This window comes from Primulina tabacum, chromosome 17 (genome assembly GCF_025594145.1).
Source record: "Primulina tabacum isolate GXHZ01 chromosome 17, ASM2559414v2, whole genome shotgun sequence".
In the NCBI taxonomy this organism is placed as follows: Eukaryota; Viridiplantae; Streptophyta; class Magnoliopsida; order Lamiales; family Gesneriaceae; genus Primulina; species Primulina tabacum.
Genome location: NC_134566.1, coordinates 33,408,012 through 33,426,449, shown reverse-complemented (window position 1 = coordinate 33,426,449; position 18,438 = coordinate 33,408,012). Strand labels below are relative to the sequence as shown.

The following is an 18,438-nucleotide window of genomic DNA, read 5'->3' as shown; positions in this document are numbered from 1 at the left end:
CCCATTGATACAATTTTCTTTGATGTGTCCATTCCCAGATAATTGCCATTTGTTTGATGGCTTGGTATGGGCGGCGGTGCGAAATTTGAAGGGGGGTTTTCGGCATTATTGTTGTTCTGAGTAAGTACTTTCTGGGTCTGGGAGTGACGGTCAAAGAAGTGTTGGATCTCGAATTTGAAAGGCTGCGATGGCTGATGATTCTGATTGGTTGATTTCTTGAGTCCTGAGCTGTTTTTCTTCCTGGGAGCCATGGATTCCTCCAACGAGTAGTGCGTGCTTCTTCTTCACTGACGCTTTATTGCTGGAATCGCCCATTGTCCAAGATTCTCTAGACGGCTGGTAGCCTGGTAGTGTGTGTAATGGCTCTCCTCGAGGGCGGAAATTTTTGTGGTTGGGCTTTTTGGTTTCCCGCCATTCTTCATTCCAGCAATTTTTTTGGGTATAATTTACTTGCACGTCCTCCACGTTTTGTCGTAGTGGCAAATATATTTTCCACAAAATGGTCCTTCCCTCATTTTAAAAGAAAATAAATAAATTGTCATTTTTGAAAGATAAGAACCAAATTCAAATACTATTTCATCGTAAATTAAAAATGGTGGAGAAATAACTTGGCCTTTAGAATCAACCAATCATAGAACTAGTTGTTCTTGATAAAAAAATAATAATAATAATTCTTTGTGAAACGTTCATTTATCATTTTGCTTAAAAAGTACCAAGAAGTTTTTTTTCCTGTCAGGAATCGGCCGAATTTATATATATAGACTTTAAAATACCTTGCACCATTTTAAAAATAAAACATCCAACCATACTCGAAATTCAAATGAATTAGTTTAAAAACATAAAATCGTCATACGTTTGCAAATCCTAACTTAGCAATTAAGCTAAAACTAACAATTCTCAAAAACCACTCAAAAGCATAATAAAAGTCGTAAAAATCATTAACACAAACTTTTAAATCATAAGTGCAGAAAAACTAGCGTTGATCCTCGGGTTATGTGCACCTTCAGTCCAGCAAGATCAACAATCAAGTCCCTCATTAACATCAACATTATGCTCACTTGCATCAATCACACCTAGTTAGTCTAAAGACTCAACACATCATATTCTTAATAGCAAATAATAAGTATACAGATCACATGCAACAGTGAAAATACTTATACTTAAAATAACAACTCATAATCATGCATACACTTAAACATTTTCATATCATCATAAACATATACATATTATTTTTCGTTGAATTCAGATCGTTAATTGTGATTTTCGTATTTGTATTAGGGGTCGATGGATCCATCTACATGTAACAACAATAATGGGCGGCTGGAACATCAGCGATACTCTCACCCGTCAACTGAGTCTTGGCCTTACGTATTAACATTTCATCATATTTGTATTAGTCACAGTTACGTCACTTCCATCAACATTTCATATTTTCATCACTTTATAAAATTCATGCATAAAATAATCATTTTTATTTTAAACCAACATTCAACATATCTTTTAGCATTAACGTTTCATCATAAAATTTCATAACATTTAAAATAATCATATTAACATATTTTGCAGCATTCAGGGCACTGCCATGACGTATACTATTTTCTATGTGTAAAATGACTGTTTTACCCCTAGAACCATAACTTTTCGTATTTATCCTTAAACCTAGAAACGACGTCCCAAATCATTCCAAATTTAACATATAACCCTAAAACACTCCCATAAATATTCCTTAGGCCTAAAACTTAGCTTTTCGATAGATTCCTCGATTCGTTTTTAAACTTAGAAGTACATCCCGGTTTTGACTTGTATGGACTTGAGACTTAACCAAACTTTAACTCAAGCTTCATAACACCTAACTAGACCATACCCTTGAACACGCTAGAACACCTACTGAACTTTCTGCCCTCTATTTTAGAGAAACCCTAATTCCCTACCCATGCAATCCACGGCTCCAGCCCATGTTCACCCCGACCAGACCCAAGCTAAACTACATAGGACCCTGATCGAACCCTAAGGACCTTACTAGACCGACCCTAGAATCCCTAGAGACCTTGTCCCCTCAACCCGTGAACTAGCATGAGCGCGGCTCTCCCCATGGCCCACGATCAGCCTTGCCCCTCGAGCCGACCATCATGCAGCCGACTTAGGGCCCTCGTGTAGCCCTTGGGTCTCCTAGTCACACCCCACCGTAGCTGAAGCCCGTAACCCACCAGAACTCCCCAAGTGAAGACCCCTTAGCCACTAGGTCTCTCATATACGTGCAGCCTAGGCGCCTCCCCTCTCCAGCCCTTATGTCGATGTATTTAGGCCCTCAAACCATCCCCTTAAGTCTCCTGGATGTGACCCTAACCGTAGCTAAGTGTTGTGTTCCTTTATGAAAGAAGGTCGAGCCCCAGTCCTTGGTGTAATTAAATTTTCGTGCAGCCATGAAGCCCTCACGTCCAGCCCTTGTACCTTCATCTACAGACCCTTACACTCATGCAAAAGCGTGGCCCTTTAATGCTATAACGTGGCAGTCCCTTCACACAAATTTAAAACAAGTTTTCGAACAAAAAATCATACCTTAAACCCATGTATATGCATAAAACGAAATAATTAAAAAGGGATACTTATTTTTCATGCAAATAATACTCAAATACATATTAGAGTGTGATAGATGAGAAAAAAAAGAATTATGGCGTGTATTTGCGTATATTACGCAAGAAAAACGACTTGCAATGCAAAGAACGTTGGCGGTAAAACAAGGGGTGAAAGCTTTTTGATTTTTTCCTTCAATTTCCAAGGCTTTTCTTCTTCAAAAATATGTTTGGTGTGCTGTTGGTGGCTGCCAAGAAGAGTCTTTGTATTTGTGTGTGTGGTGTGCATTAGTTGTGTGTGTAATTGTGAGGTTTGATGTCTTTTTATTTTAATTAAAACTCAAGCACAAGCTTATGCCCATTAATCAAGGTATATTAGACCCATTAAGCCCTTTAGTAAATATTTAAAATATTTTATTTAGAAAAAGTTGTGAAAATATTAGCCGAGTTCTCAGAAAGTTCATATTTTTGTTAAAAATCGAATACCGATAAAAATTACGTCTCGTCGTATAAAATCACCTCAAAACTCCTTATTTTCAGATATAACATAAAACATCAACCTTATTTTAAATAAATTAAAAAAATTATTTAATAAAAATATTATCTATTTTTCAGCCATCGATTTCTGTTCCTCGATCGCATATCGAACAACCTTTAAATATACAGTTTTATGCAAATCATGTAGAAAAATACATTTTAAATGTGTAAACATGCACACTATATTAACATGCACACTATATTTAACTCATTCAATTAAAACCATTTAATTAAAATACCTAAAAAATTTAACAACTTGCAAGCATGTTGTTCGCGTGGATCTTAAAATTTTCGGGACGTTACAGTTTGGCTCTTGATCGATTAGTAAAAACAAAAAAACAAGAGTGTATTTCTGAAGTTAGAATCTACAACTTTGTATAGTCAAACCAAGAGTAGAAACATCTGAAGACGTTTTTAAAGAATCAATGACTAACTGTAGATCATATTCAACAATAAAGTTCGAAAAATATATTTCTTTAAGCCTACTAAATGTCTCGCGGTGCTCAATACTTCAGCTGTAGTCGGGTCATAGTTTCCTGGAAAACACACATAAATGGTTGCAATATCAAGACCATGATGTCGGCAATAATGGAGAAAAGCATTGAATGAGGTAGGGACGTATGGACAAAATATTATAGTGGAATTCTTTTCATCTTGTCCGTGGTTTTTTTCCCTAATAATTTTTAGGGGTTTTCCACGTAAATCTCGGTGTCCATTTTATTCTTTATTTTCGGATTTTATTATCTCAAATTCCGCACGTGGGACCAACAAGTGGTATCAGAGCCTTGGTTTAAAATTTCTTAAAATTCTAAGTATGCTATGTGGTTGCAGCCTAGACTGATCTTCCACATCAAAAAAGATTTTTTGAGATTTTTTATTTAAAGCGGGATTATTTTGTCCGTTCTACTAAATTATTGTAGACATAATGGCGGGCAGGTACGAGATAGCAAAGTTCAACGGAAGCAATTTTATGCTGTGGAAAATAAAGATACAAGCAGTTTTAAGAAAGGAGAATTGCTTGGCGGCTATTGGAGATAGACCGGTGGAGATTGCGGATAATGAAAGTGGAATGAGATGAATGATAATGATGTTGCTAAGCACAAAAATTTCATGCGAGTCTCGAACTAAGCACAAAAATTTCATGTGAGAAGGGCCTTGGAAAATCGCAGCGGATTGGTGGCTTACTCCAGCTGTAGTGATATGCTGTCTCCTTTGATTAGGACATTAGCTTGTTGGCGAAGAATGACAGCACACACAAGAAATGAATTAATGGAGGTGGGTGGGGCATGTTTTGTGGAAAATCGCAGATGAAAGAAAACCGTCGATACGCGGTTTCACGCGGTTTTATAGAGTTCCCTCCCCTAATCCAAAAATCATCATTTCTTTGAATTATCTTTCATCCTATAGTATTTAAATGCTTAGTTCAATAATATTTGTGAGGTGTTTGTTCTCATGTATTAAGAGAGTGTATGTTCTCTTTTGAAATATAGTTAGTGATTTTACACCATAAAATATTATAGTGAAATTCTTTTCATCTTGCTTGTGTTTTTACCAATAATTTTTGGGAGTTTTTCATATAAATCTCGGTGTCCAATTTATTATTTATTTTCATATTATTGTCTCAAGTTGCCGTAAATGAGGCCAATAGAGCAGTATGTCATTGAGGTCGAGTATCCATAGCATGTGATTGTCAACTCCTTTATTCCAAAAATATATACCTTGATTTTGATTCCACCAAATTCTATCGAATATTTTATTCTTTCTTCAAACAATCTTGCCGAACTTTCACTCTCGTTGGAAAATCAGTTTTTTTCGAATGTGTAGTCATGTTTAGGTCTATTTAGAATTGTAAAGAAAACACGTTTAACAATTGAGATTAAACTAATTTTTTTTTCTTACAAGAGTAGTGAGGTATTTTGTATGTGTTTTTTTTTTTAATTCAAACTCATATATTTGAGTAGATAGTGTATACATTTAAAACATATTATTTTTATATAGTGGGGATCGTTGGGTGTGGATGATAACTTAACATGAACAGTTAGTTGAACATTTAACATGAGAAAAATATTTATACTGCATAAATCACCATATATTTATTTTTTTAATACTCATAGTAAACATCCATTTTTTTCCGATCATACCCTGAATATTGATGGAAACTAAAACAAATTAGACCCAAACTTGGATATAATGGAAGTTTATATATCACCTCAACTTTTCTAAAATTTATAAAAATAATATAATAACACGTGTCACGCTCACCACAAAATTGAGTTATCATATAATATATTATCGATCATCACACTGCTGTTTGATAATACATGTGAAATATATCACGCTTATCTTTTTTTTTAAAAAAAAACATATATCACGCTTCACGCTTATCTAAATACTATCCATGTAATAATATTCTAGTATTTTAAATGTTTTCCCCACTTCAAATAAATTCGGAACATATAATTTTCTATTTTTTTTAAAACAATTAATTAAAAATAAATATAATTATTTTATTGTTTCTTTTTATGAAATGGGCCTGAAATTCAAAAGCCCAAAGAGTGACGGAGAGAAGTGGGCATCTGTGATTCATAATTCAGTCGAAGAAGAAGAACAAAGAAAAGGAAATGGCGGCTTCAACACCTTCTAGTTCTACTGCACCAATCTCTTTCCCTCTTTCCTCTGACCTCTTCGGGTCTACAAGACAAGGACCCGCTTCTCTTTGATGGTGCTTTTCTCTTCCAAACATCAAATCTATCGCATTCCAACTCTTAATATTTCTAAGGTTTGATTTTACTGGATTCAGGTTTTTGTTTTTTCTGTATATATGGATTTGCTATTGAAGCAGCTTGGACGAGGAGATCCCATGGTGAAGCAGCCAAGAAACCAAACAGAAAATCATGGAAACAAAGGACAGATATGTACATGAGACCCTTCTTGCTGAACGTCTTCTTTTCCAAACGCTTTGTCCATGCCAAAGTGATGCACCGAGGAACTAGCAAAGTGATATCGGTTGCAACCACAAACGCCAAGGATCTAAGGAACACGTTGCGTTCCCTAACGGACAACGATGTCTGCAGGGTCATCAGCAAACTGATTGCTGAGCGATCGAAGGAGGCTGATGTGTTTGCCATGTCGTACGAGCTCAAAATGAACGAACGTGTCGAGGGAAGACTTGGAATCATTCTTGATACTATCCAGGCGAATGGTATCATATTTGTTTGACAACCCTCTGAGTTTTGAGATGGCATGCCTTTCTTATCCATATTTTCTGTGTAGATGTTAAAAACAAATATGATATCATTCGATTTTAGATGTTGCAAGGGTATTTTTGGCTCACCAAAGAGGTATCCCTTGTTTGATATGTGTTACATAGAGATTTGGCTGCAGTGGCTTTGCATATTGCAAGTGTAATGCAAATTGGCTTTCGACACCCAACAAGACAGATTTACACGGCCATCTTGTCTTCTTCCACATTCAACACAACCAAACCAGTGTGCCCCCACACATAAAATTCAAGCAGCCCCCTTTCGTCTGTAAAACCCCGTGAGTCAGTAACCATGATTGTAAAAACCACGCATAACTAGTGAACCGAAGTTAAAACTAAACTCATAGAAAATCTAATAAATAATAAATGCTTATGGTAGTCGCTGATTTACATATTATCCATAGAGTATATTCCAAATTAAATCCATCTTTGTCACACACCAAGAACAGTTGCCATCAGGAAACGGGATGTTGGTCTACTCTTAATGGTGGGTTTGTTTCCACTGTTTTCTCTGCTAGTTGTTTAATAAGCTTGCTTAGTACCACATTTTCTATTTTCCCGTTGTAAGGCTATTTATAGCCATGTTCTGGTGCAATAAAAGGTATCATTGTTTTCACCAAATGTTGGCTTTATCCGTCTTTAATATTCAACAATTGATATCAGAGCCAGGTTGCTTTATCTGTTGTGTAGTAGTTTTTTGAGTGATCATAAAGAGAATGGGCGGCGACAAGACTTTGACGACAATTCCTCATTTTGATGGTCATTATTATCATTGGAGTGAGCCTGATGGAAAATTTGCTCAGAGCCAAGGATTTATGGATCTTGGTGGAAAAAGGGTTCAACGAACCTAAACCAGGAGCTCAATTAACTGAATCCCAGCAGAAGCAACTAGCAGAGGTTAGAATCAATGATCACAGGATCAAACACTATCTCTTCCAGGCTTTGGATCGCACTGTCTTTGAACAAATCTTGGATCGTCGTACATCCAAGATTATTTGGGATTCGACCCAACTAAAATTGATTTTAAAACTAGGTCGTGTTTCGTTCTGGGTCGAGCAAGTCCTAGACGACCCAGTTTTTAATATAACTGTTAAAAACTGGGTCGAGTTTATATGTCTGGGTCGAGCGCGACCCAGATTCATCAAAACACGATCCGAAATCCCAAAAAAGTTGGTGCTTGCTAAATTTTCGATAACATATGGGAATCGAATGACCGAATTTCAAAATAAAAATTTATTGCAATAAGATCAATAAATTGAAACCAATACATAATCTCTCACTGTTTTCTCTTCTATCTCAATCTCGAAAAATTTCCACTTCATTTCACTCGCTCTCAATAGTTCAAAATAGAAGTCTTTCACACTCGACTTGGAAATGAAGCTTCGTGGTAGTGAAGAAAATGATGTTTTTTCTGAAATGTGATGGATTTCAAGAATGGAAAAAAATTGGAAAGACTCCAGAACGACCCACGAAAAAATATTAACGGTTGTTTCGTGTAATTTGTTTAATATTTTGAATAAAAATGTGTTAATTTTTTTATTAAATTATATTTTAATTGTTCCATAATTATATTGTTTTGTTAAACTGAATTTTAATGTTTATGAACAAAATAGTAAAATACACAATCCCCATTGCCGTAGCATGGTCTTCAAGGAAGCAACCCATTGTTACTCTATCAACTACTGAGGCTGAGTTTGTAGCTGTTGCTGTATGTGCTTGCCAAGTTATTTGGATGAGAAGATTCTAAAAGAAATTGGTCATGTGCAAGATGATGGTATGGTATTAATGTGTGACAACACATCAACTATAAAGTTGTCTAAAAACCAGTGTTACGAGTAAGGTTTCATTTCCTTGGGGATCTTACAAAAGAAAGAGTTGTTCAATTGGTCTGGATTGGCACAAGGGATCAACTTGCAGACTCAATGACTAAGCCCCTCAAATTAGAAGACTTCCGAAGGATTCGTGAGAAGTTGGATACATGTTCTGTTTCAATATTGAACTAATAAGTTCAAGGGAGGGATTGTTTACTAAGTTTGCTCAGTACCACATTTTTTATTTTCCTGTTGTAAGGCTATTTATAGCCATGTTCTGCTATAATAAAAGTTATCATTGTTTTCATCAAACGTTGGCTTTATCTGTCTTTAATATTCAACATGGTTGCTGAAGATTTGCGTGAGCAGTTTACATCTGAGCTTGGTACCACAATTCCGCTGCCTCAATCAAAAGTACGGCAGCAATTCTCTGTATCCATATCCATCTAAACCTTGCTGCGACAATCCACTGCTCTGCCCAGCTTTAACCTGACTGAAACAATATAGAATCCATTAATTAGTTGCCCGAATAAAATGAAGTCAAGGCAAAGATCAACTTTTTAACAGAAACTCTAGCTTAAGATAGCAAAGTTGGGTCTCCAGTCCAAGGGATGTGGCAGGTGGAGATCACCAGAGGCAGCTAAAGAGCCAAAGGCTGCCACCACTATTTTGTTGCACGGATCGCTAGAATATCTTAACACTTCACAAGTCAAACTAGACTTAGCAAGACCTGAAAATTTCTCCATAAGAAAACAAAAAATAATAAAAGAGCAACAGCATAACAGCCTAAGATCCAAAAGAAGGGAAAGCGAATTAAACTACAGCATGCATCTTCAAATTTTATCAAATCAAAATAAATTAACTTCAACATTAAAACTTCATATAAGATGTTTAACATAAAATTAACCACACAAAATCCACTTGAATGTGCCAAGATTGCTTTGTCGATCATTATTTTGGACTCATTTGCCTCATTTAAAGCACTGGTATTGATACTTCCATCATTAGTACAGCTATAAAACATAAGAAAGATGATTGTTTACTCGTTAAACATCTATATTAGATATGCAAAAAAATTAATTATGACAATTCCTTCTCCATTAATGTACCACCTATCCTATTAAATTATTCATTACCTATTTACCTGTTCCCATCTTCTCAGGTCACTGGTATTTTCTGTTCTTCAAATGGTGGAGGAGAGAAACCGATCGTAAGATCCTACCATATCGTTACTTGGTTCCTATGTTCCATTATGGTGCGCTGTGAATATTTAAAAACTTTTTGAATCCCAAAAATATGTAGGTTCAATCATTTTCTATAGTACCATAAAGCATGCATGACAATGGATTTAATAGTAAATCGTTGTTACAACCATATTTATCATAAAATTGCAGGTCTTAAAAGTTATATCAGTGTCACAACATTTCAAAACAATAAAAAGTTAAACAAAAATATCAAAAATACACAGGATGTCTTCAAATGCATATATGCAAACTATGTGAAATGCGTGAGCTATTCATACCTAGAAATCTCAAGCAATTGGTGCATATTTTTGTTGAAGAACAAATTAATCACCAGGATCCATAAACAACGAACCATTTAAACAGTATTTTGGCTTTTCAAGTCATAAATCCAAAGCAAGTTCCAAATTTCATTCCACCGCATGACAACAATCTTGCATGATTCACAATTCACAAATGCCACAAAACAATCATCTCTTGTATGGCTTGAACTGATATTCTTCAAACTCGGAACCAAAAGTTACCGATTCTTCGTCTATCTTTTTCTTCAATCGTCTCCAAGTCCTCAACATATCAGCTTGAATCAATCCTCGATATAACATCTCAAATGTAACTTTCTGTGGAAGAAATCCCTTCTCAATCATCTCCATGAAATACTCACATGCCTCTTTCCATTTCCTCTTCTCGCACAATCCATGAACCAACGACGTATAAGAGTCCAAATCTGGTCCAATACCACTAACCTTCATATCGTCCCAAATCTCCCGAGCCCACCCCAATTTACCCAATTTCATAAACATTCCCAACAATATATTGTAAGTATGTATATTAGGTGAACACAAAGAATCCTCCTGCTTCATCTTCCTATAAAATTTCATAGCACCCTCGAAATCTTTCCTCCCTTTGTACTCCTTAAAAAAGCAATTGTACGTATCTGCAGTGGGGAAAACTTTTTGTCGTGTCATCTCACACAATAACTCTTCGGCATCCCCAATCCTCCCACAAGAACAAAGACACTTGACGACGGAAGTATAGGTAGCCACGCTCGGGTAAATCCCTGTTTCTTTCATCACTCTCAACTTGTCCAGACACAAGTGAGGCTTATGAGCTCTGGTATACACATGAAGCAATATTGAATAACTTGTCACATCAGGTTCTAACTTCCTTTCACGCATTTCATCAAACACCTTATGAGCTTCCCTTATCACAGTTTCAAACTTCCATTCAGGATGCAACATTGCGTGTCTACAGATCCCATTCAATACAACATTGTAGGTAATGACGTTCGGCTCGATCTCCCTTTCCAGCATCTCTCCTAGAAACCTCCGGGCCATCTCGGTTCGTCCAACTTTACACCACCCATATATCAAGACAGTATAAATCTTTGCGTCAGCTTCCACTCTGAATTTCTCTTTATTAAACACCTCCGTCGCAACCTTAACGAACCCATACTTACAAAGCGTGTCCAAGAGATAACAAAAGCAAAAACTAAATCTTGACTGGAAGAAAAACTCACCCAGAAATATGTTCATGTCGTAAAACGCACGGACCGCAGTTCTCGTCAGGCCCGCAGAAATCAAGCGTCTAATCAATACAAAAAAAGTAGTGAAATCGGGCTTTGAATCAGTATTTTTCAAGCTCTGACTGTCCATTTGCAGAATCAGCTGCCAGGCAACATCAAACTGGCGAACTTTAGACAAAATGTCAATCAGAATGTTGTAAGCTGCAGTGTCAAGAAGCATAGAAGAGGAAGGATCGTAGGACTGAGAATATTTGAAAAAAGCGAGAGCAATCTTGGAATGGTGATTCAACCGGAGGAGAGTCTGGTGGATCAGGGGCGTGGAAAGTGAGATGCCGAGAAGTTGAAGGGAGGATTCCATGTGGTGGAAGGGGTTGTGGTGGCATATTAGGATGTGGGAAAGATTGTCAGCCTCCGGGGAGTGTTGGAGCGGCGGCAATGATGGCTTTCCGACGGTGGAGGAAAGCAGCGCTGCTTCTGATTGATCAGAATCCGACAAGGAGTAAAAGTGTTTGAGCTGGAAAGGATTGGTGGCCTTTGTCAGCGGACATCGGTGGCGGATGAAATTAGACAAAGCCGCCATTTATCCAAGCTCTTCTTCTCATTCTTCTTCTTCTTCGTTTAAAAACAATAAATAAAAAGACAAAGCCGCCATTTATAATAATAATCATTATAAATTTCTATTTTTGTTCCTCTCAAAAAAAAAAAAAAAAAAAAGTTTTGATAAATTTTCTTCACTTGTTTGTTTGCTTAATCCGACGTATTACATTAGTACGCACTCGATTCCTTTATCAATCACAAAAATAAAATTAATTAATATATATTTAGTTTGGCATATGATAGTAAAAAATGGTTAAGTTAATCAGAGTCACCAAACAATCTCGCAAATGAAAATGAAAGCAATGACAATTGCATTTTATTGATATATAAAAGCTTGGGGCGATAATTTTCATCAGTTTTTGGTGAATTGAAAGCTATCTTCCACATTTCTTGAATCTGCATTCACAAACTGCAGGCATAATACAATAAATAAATGTGTTACATACCAGAAAAAGTATATAGGTACGTACCTAATGCATGTAATATGAATTATACATGCATATAATTACCTCAACTTTAAGCTGTTGCTTTGATGCATTCACTCTCAAGTACCCGAACTGGGAAATCCTTGATAAGCTCCAAACGTTATCCTAATGTCATTGGATATTGAAAAGATTTAATATATATATATATAATGTATGTGAAATCATGAGTAGAAGATTTAAATTTTGGGTTTCAAGTAGCAACCAAACTAATTAATATTCCAGCTAGCTAGCTTACGTACGTTAGTGGAGAAATCATCCAAGTTAAAGCCAGCCATGCCAATGACAGCATGAACTGGTGCACTGTAGTTTGTGTTGTCGTAAGTGTCGATTCCATTGCTGTCTTTCTTCGGCATCGCTTTGCATTCTTGCTTATATACACCACAGCTTCTCTCATAGTTGTGAACATGTCCAAACAGTGCCAGATCAACCTATGTATTCAATGTTAATTAATTCTTCCTTTTTATCTGTTAAAATATTAATATTATATATAATTATTATCACCTTATTTGCGACTAGTAGTGGTTCCACTGCATCGACGAATCCCTGGTCGACACTTGGACTAATAACAAGTCCATCCGTGGACGAATACATTGGTCTATGCCTACAATTATTCATCAAGTTAATTCACCAAACTTTATTCAATTTCACACACACACACACACACACACACATATATATATATGTGTGTGTGTGGACATTATAGTACCCTGTGAAAATTAGCCAAGGTGTTCTGGATCGATCGACAGCAGACATGTCCTCATTCATCCATTCATACTGCAACATTACAAACGCAAACATATGCATGATTTTTCTATATACGTATAAACCAAAAATATTTGAAGTAATTGGTACCTGTTGTGAATTTGGAGTCCAATCATGCTCGGTGGAAATGATAGTGAAATGAAGAGGGCCTTGTTCGATCGAATACCATGGCTTATCCTGAGCTGATGTAGGCATCGGAAAATACTTCTCATAGGCCACCCCGCATTCACCTCCCGAGTCTGGAGTCACATACACAGACCCTGAATCTACATAATCCCTGTCACGCGCGCATGCAACAACTAATTATATTTATTGATATACATAAATATATATGGGTTAATTAATTTGTTAGTTAATGTGTATACCTCTCATGGTTTCCGATGGCAGTCATGTAAGAAACTCTAGACGCTAGCGGAGTGATTAGATTCAGAAAAAAGTCCCATTCTACGAGAAAACCCGTGGCATAGCTTATGTCCCCGATGTGAAATATGGAGTCGACGGCTCCCGAAGACACTTCATCCGTCATCGCATTCACAACCGATTTGGATCCTGGCTGTTAATCATCTGTAAATTTAATCAAAAGTTCAAGTGTATAACTTATAATCCATGAAAAAAAAATTGTTACCTGTATGTAGTGTTCCACAGAAGAATCAAGAGGTGCTTTGCCCATATCACCATACGCTAGAAACGTCAGCGCATCAGATCCTCCTGCGGCCGGTGTTCTTGATGTAATTTCATCACTCCATCCACTTGAATCACTGCATGCAAGCATGCAACAAAATCAATTATTTATTGTCTTTCTACGTCGTCCTTTTATTATAATTTTCATAACTAACTAATTACCTTCCATATTTGTAGGAGAAAATCGTGGAAGGACTCAATCCGGACATGACAGCAGAATGTATATATCCAGGGTCATGCCATCCAAAATCCTTAGCAGGACTTGCTAGCAGGGAACCTTACAAAGAAATTTTAAGGTTTTCAATTAGTACTCCCATAATTAGTTTCATCAGAATGTAATCAAGATATATCATATATGTGTAATAATTTTTTTCAATCTTAAACCATGCATATATATTGTAAATTACTTGAGCACATGTCATTTTGGGTAAATGTGGAAACCGTGGAGGTTGCAGTACTACTAGTCTTTCCATCTCCATATTGAACTTGTTGCGGATTTTGATCGCCGCTCACCCATCTTAATTTCATCTGCATCAAAATTGTTCACACACACGCATGCTACATATAAAACCCACAATAAATAAAAATTTTAAAACCTAGCAAGCTACGTACAGATGTTCCGGTTGAATCGGTGCTTGATATGTGTCCGTACAAGGGTGTGTTCGGGTTGGAGAAGCTGAGTGGTCGGGATCTCTTCAGAATGCAGGGGCTGCTGAATCCACCACCAAACAACACGAACTCGATATCAGTTCGGATATTGATGACATGGAATGTCAAGGTTGCTCCGCACGTCCTCAAAACGCATTCCCCGCCCACGTATTTCTTGCACTCCTGTTTCTTGCAGCTCAGGTAATCTGGATCATTGCTCACATACTGAGCCTGCATGCATATATGTATGAATTCTTTAGACTTTTGGGCTACTCTACTTGTTTACATCAAAATTTTCTAAGAAAATTAATATTAAACTTATAATATGGTCACATATTTTATTCATTCTATTTTTAATGAACATAATTAAAGTAGTATTTGTAGAACTAGATTTAAATTTTTCTTCATTATATATGTATGTATATCAAGGGTAATCTATAAAAAAAAAACATTGCCAAAATTCTACAAAATAAGGTAGACTGCTTAGAAAACATTTATAATTTTAATATTAGAAGCTAAGCAACACAATCATAATTAATGCACAACTAAAAATTTGGTAGGTCATGAATGTTTTTCTGGTGGTTCTTAAGAACACATGGTAGAGAGATTTCATCATCTCATTAAATTTTAAATTTTGTTTTTGTAACATAAATATTTTTATATTCGGAAATTACTAATACCTTAACAGGATAGTGGCATAGAAGAGGAAGATTGCTGAAGTCCCCAGTTTCCTCGTAAAGGATCGCATTCTGTAAACACGTCCTCACACTGAAAATAATTAATAAAGAAAAATATAGCTTTGTGTTCAAGATGAGTAATTTTAAATTTAATTCATAACTAGGTCAATATTAACACCTAGCATATATATAATACGTACGATAATTAAAATTTTCAATAGTCCATAGTGAACCTAGCTATTATATTAATTCGGGATAAAAAAAAACAGATCACATGTTGTTACTAATATATATAGATATAGATATAATATATATCTTTTAGATTAGTTGACTGTATGATTTAGACAGATAACAAAAAATTAATGAGAATTAATAATCAGGTTATATATCATCTTCAGTGGTTTCATTGTAATATAATTGATTTTTTTTATTAAAAAAAAACATACATTAGTATTCGACTGAATATTGCCAATAACAAATAAAGAGGATCGTGATATTTTGTATAAATTAAGAACTATATTTCTTAGAAGTTGGCTCGTGCATTTGAGCATGAACGTGAAAAAACAATAAAATAAATAAATAATTATAATAATTAATATTCTGTAGACTGATAATATTCTGGATAAAAGGAAACGTGGATGATACTTAGCATGAGAAGGAGAGATCATTGCCACCCAATCTCCATCGGAAGGAACCAACACTCCTGTTACATTTACTGTCACATATTCTTCATCCGAAAGGGTAGAATTTTCGGAGCTCGAATTGATTTGCAGATACGGGTTCACGTCGGGGCAATCGATCAAATTCCTTCTGTTCAACAAGCGAAGCTCCGTTGTAGCCGTGTGGTTACGCAGCTGGACAGCGGATTCCACTAGTTGAGGGGGCAGACGAAATGCATGAGAAAGGGTTGCAACGGCGAAAACCAAGAGAATAATGGAAACCCTATAAGGAGTTTGCATGTTTCTAACATGAAATATATTCAACACACTAAGAGAAAGAAAAGAAAAGAAAAGAAAAGAAAAGAAATGGAAAGAACATTTGTTTCAGTTTGAACTTGAAATAACAAGACGAGATAAAGCTAGAGTGATTAAAAGTCAAGACCGGCATTGTATTTCCTAGCTATCTAGGATTGACTTCACGAGATTTCATTTAAAAATTAAATAATGAAAAATCGATGCAATTGTTGGAGATATTATCTGTGTCGGATCAGGAATATTCACTAGGCATATATATAAATATTGATGATTTTTCTTGTTGGCTAATTAAATTGCTGTTATTTAGTTTGTGTTTTTTATGAGATGCTTATTATATTGCTGTCAGACAACACTAACTAAAGTAATCCTAAATTTATTACATAAACATTGTTTGTGTGACTTACGAACTAAGACTTGTAATATATATATATATATATATATATATATATATATATATGGACATTGATTTGATCGAGGTTTTCACTATCCCGCTTCTATGTTTTGTCTATTTACTTTCATTGTAAACAGTTGTCATTAAATATTGATTTAATTAATTATAACAAAGAATTGAAGAAATCAAATTTGTTATAAAGAGGTGACTACTATATATATTGTTTCAGCAGCTAGCCAACTTAAATAAAATACTTTATTAAATATGTTTGGAAGATATATTTTGTCTCATCTTTAATTTTTGTGTAATGTATCGACGGTGGTATCCTGAATTGATTGTTTTAAATTTTTTTTATTTATAGCTAAATTATTAAATAAGTTATCTAAAGTTTAATCTACTGAATTTATATAATTAGTTAATTTTTTTGATATCCTTAAATATAGAAAAGTATGTGAAATAAATATTTAAAATATTATTCGCTAAACTAATTAAAATGTAATAGTTTAATATATAAATATAAAAAGTATTCATTAGACTTAAATATTGTAGAAGATATACAAAATAAGCATATTTTTTAGGCGTACGATTGATGAATTCAAGCATGGAGCTTAGAGTCGAAGTGAAAGATATATGGTGGATTGGATTGCACGGAACCATCTCATAATTTGTATTACTTATGATCACATAGTGTTGTTTTATATAATTAACGTACGGTTAAAATTAGTATATGAATAATTATTAGAAAAGGTTATTTATTTATAGTAAAGAAACAAACAGAGAATTGAAGTCCTCAGAAATGGAGGGAGGGGGAGAAGCCCCGAAAATAAAGGGCTTCCTCTCCCGTTGTTCCCATTTAACAAAGCTACCCCAGCCGGTGGTGTCTCTCTCTCCCCAATATCTACACATTATAGAAAAAATATAATAAAAAATTTTGTCAATCGATAGGGAAAACTTGAAGACAGTACCCCCGTGATCATCTTCCAAAGCCACCACGGTATGAGGAGGTTCCCCGCCCTCCTCGCCGTGGCCCCCATGCATGCATAGGTGATTCGAATTGATTCGATCTCAACAAGCTTCCGTTATACATATACACACCCTTTTTTTTTTGTTTGGTTTTCCAATTATATCGAAAAAGTAATATAAATTTCAAGTAAGATATATGGGAGAGCCGCAAAAAACTGTAAATATGACTACATTGACGTTCCCACCGTTATCATCATCATCTTCGAGCGCATCTGACGAAAGCGAGGAGTTGCAACGTTTAGAACACGCACCACCTTTCTGGACGACCCCTAAAACAAAGAAAAGATTGTCCAAGCAGCTGTCCATGTGTGAAGTCCCCAGAGACATGGCCTGGGAGAGGCGTCGCCGCCAGTTCCTGTGCCAAGAAAGGCGTAGAAACGGCATCAACGAAGCTGATGATCTGACGGATGAGGACTTGAATGAGCTGAAAGGTTGTATAGAATTGGGGTTTGGCTTCAATGAAGAGGATGGGCAGAAGCTATGCAACACAATTCCTGCCCTAGACCTTTATTTTGCTGTGAACAGGCAGTTTGCAACCAGTCCCATCGCCAGCCCCGCGAGTAGTGGCTCGGCATCAGGCATGTCTACCACCTCCTCCTCGTCCCTCGGAGGGCATTCCTCTTCGTTTGGGAGCCCAAGGAGCGACACTGATTCCACCTGGAAGATATGTAACCCAGGTTAATTATATCATAATTAAGTTAATCTGTGCATGCATGTCTTCTGCATATATTTGAATTAATGAACTTGATGATGCTTGATTATTAGGTGATGATCCTGAACAAGTGAAGACAAAGTTGAGGCATTGGGCGCAAGCGGTGGCGTGTTCAGTGATGCAGTCCTCTTGAAAATTAGTGAACATATTTATCATCTACGTATGGATTGTACGAGAAAGAGAGCGAGACAGAACGAGACGAAGCCAACTAGTCCCTTCTTTCTTTCAACACACAACCATTCAAATGTCATTCTCAAAACCAATAACTTGATCACATTCAATTCGACTAGGTTTATTTTATGGCTTTATAAGATCATATATGTGCATATGTACAAGTACTCTATACTCTTGGCCTTTTAATTACTAGCTAATAAAAATCGTGTAAGTTAAAAAGCATCACCACAACACCACCACCTCAAAGTATTTTTTTTAGCATAATGGTAAAGACTGTGTATCATATATAAATATAGTCTCGTATATTATAACACCTCGTGACAACATGCATCATAATAATGTAATACACAAATAAATAACTTCAATTA

The 18,438-nt window shown here is 35.8% G+C and overlaps 3 protein-coding genes across 7 annotated transcripts; 1 reads left to right on the top strand and 2 right to left on the bottom strand.

Annotated features, from left to right (window-relative positions):
• Positions 1-8,193: 8,193 nt before the first annotated feature.
• LOC142530948 (pentatricopeptide repeat-containing protein At2g13420, mitochondrial-like) lies at positions 8,194-11,588 on the bottom strand. Of its 4 annotated transcripts, none has more exons than XM_075636891.1 (3): positions 9,780-11,588; positions 9,328-9,443; positions 8,194-8,913 (listed from the first exon to the last, which is right to left on the bottom strand). In XM_075636891.1, the coding sequence occupies exon 1, from the start codon at positions 11,524-11,526 to the stop codon at positions 9,895-9,897; it is 1,632 nt and encodes a 543-aa protein (XP_075493006.1). In that variant the 5' UTR covers positions 11,527-11,588; the 3' UTR covers positions 8,194-8,913; positions 9,328-9,443; positions 9,780-9,894. The 4 variants fall into 4 exon arrangements, with proteins under 4 accessions (XP_075493006.1, XP_075493007.1, XP_075493005.1 ...); XM_075636892.1 differs by lacking the exon at positions 9,328-9,443 and having other exon boundaries at positions 8,195-8,676; positions 8,815-8,913; XM_075636890.1 differs by lacking the exon at positions 9,328-9,443 and having other exon boundaries at positions 8,196-8,913.
• A 92-nt stretch (positions 11,589-11,680) lies between these two features.
• On the bottom strand, positions 11,681-15,920 carry LOC142530947 (putative inactive purple acid phosphatase 27). Of its 2 annotated transcripts, XM_075636887.1 has the most exons (13): positions 15,442-15,919; positions 14,800-14,887; positions 14,084-14,350; positions 13,879-13,999; positions 13,634-13,748; positions 13,416-13,548; positions 13,156-13,343; positions 12,881-13,067; positions 12,735-12,802; positions 12,530-12,629; positions 12,268-12,456; positions 12,053-12,133; positions 11,681-11,952 (listed from the first exon to the last, which is right to left on the bottom strand). In XM_075636887.1, exons 1-13 carry the CDS (start codon positions 15,753-15,755, stop codon positions 11,896-11,898), a joined length of 1,908 nt encoding a protein of 635 aa, XP_075493002.1. In that variant the 5' UTR covers positions 15,756-15,919; the 3' UTR covers positions 11,681-11,895. The 2 variants fall into 2 exon arrangements, with proteins under 2 accessions (XP_075493002.1, XP_075493003.1); XM_075636888.1 differs by lacking the exon at positions 12,530-12,629 and having other exon boundaries at positions 15,442-15,920.
• Positions 15,921-17,056: 1,136 nt separating this feature from the next.
• LOC142531335 (uncharacterized) lies at positions 17,057-18,090 on the top strand. The gene is made up of 2 exons (XM_075637435.1): positions 17,057-17,861; positions 17,950-18,090. The coding sequence occupies exons 1-2, from the start codon at positions 17,321-17,323 to the stop codon at positions 18,027-18,029; spliced, it is 621 nt and encodes a 206-aa protein (XP_075493550.1). The 5' UTR covers positions 17,057-17,320; the 3' UTR covers positions 18,030-18,090.
• The last annotated feature ends 348 nt before the right edge of the window (positions 18,091-18,438 follow it).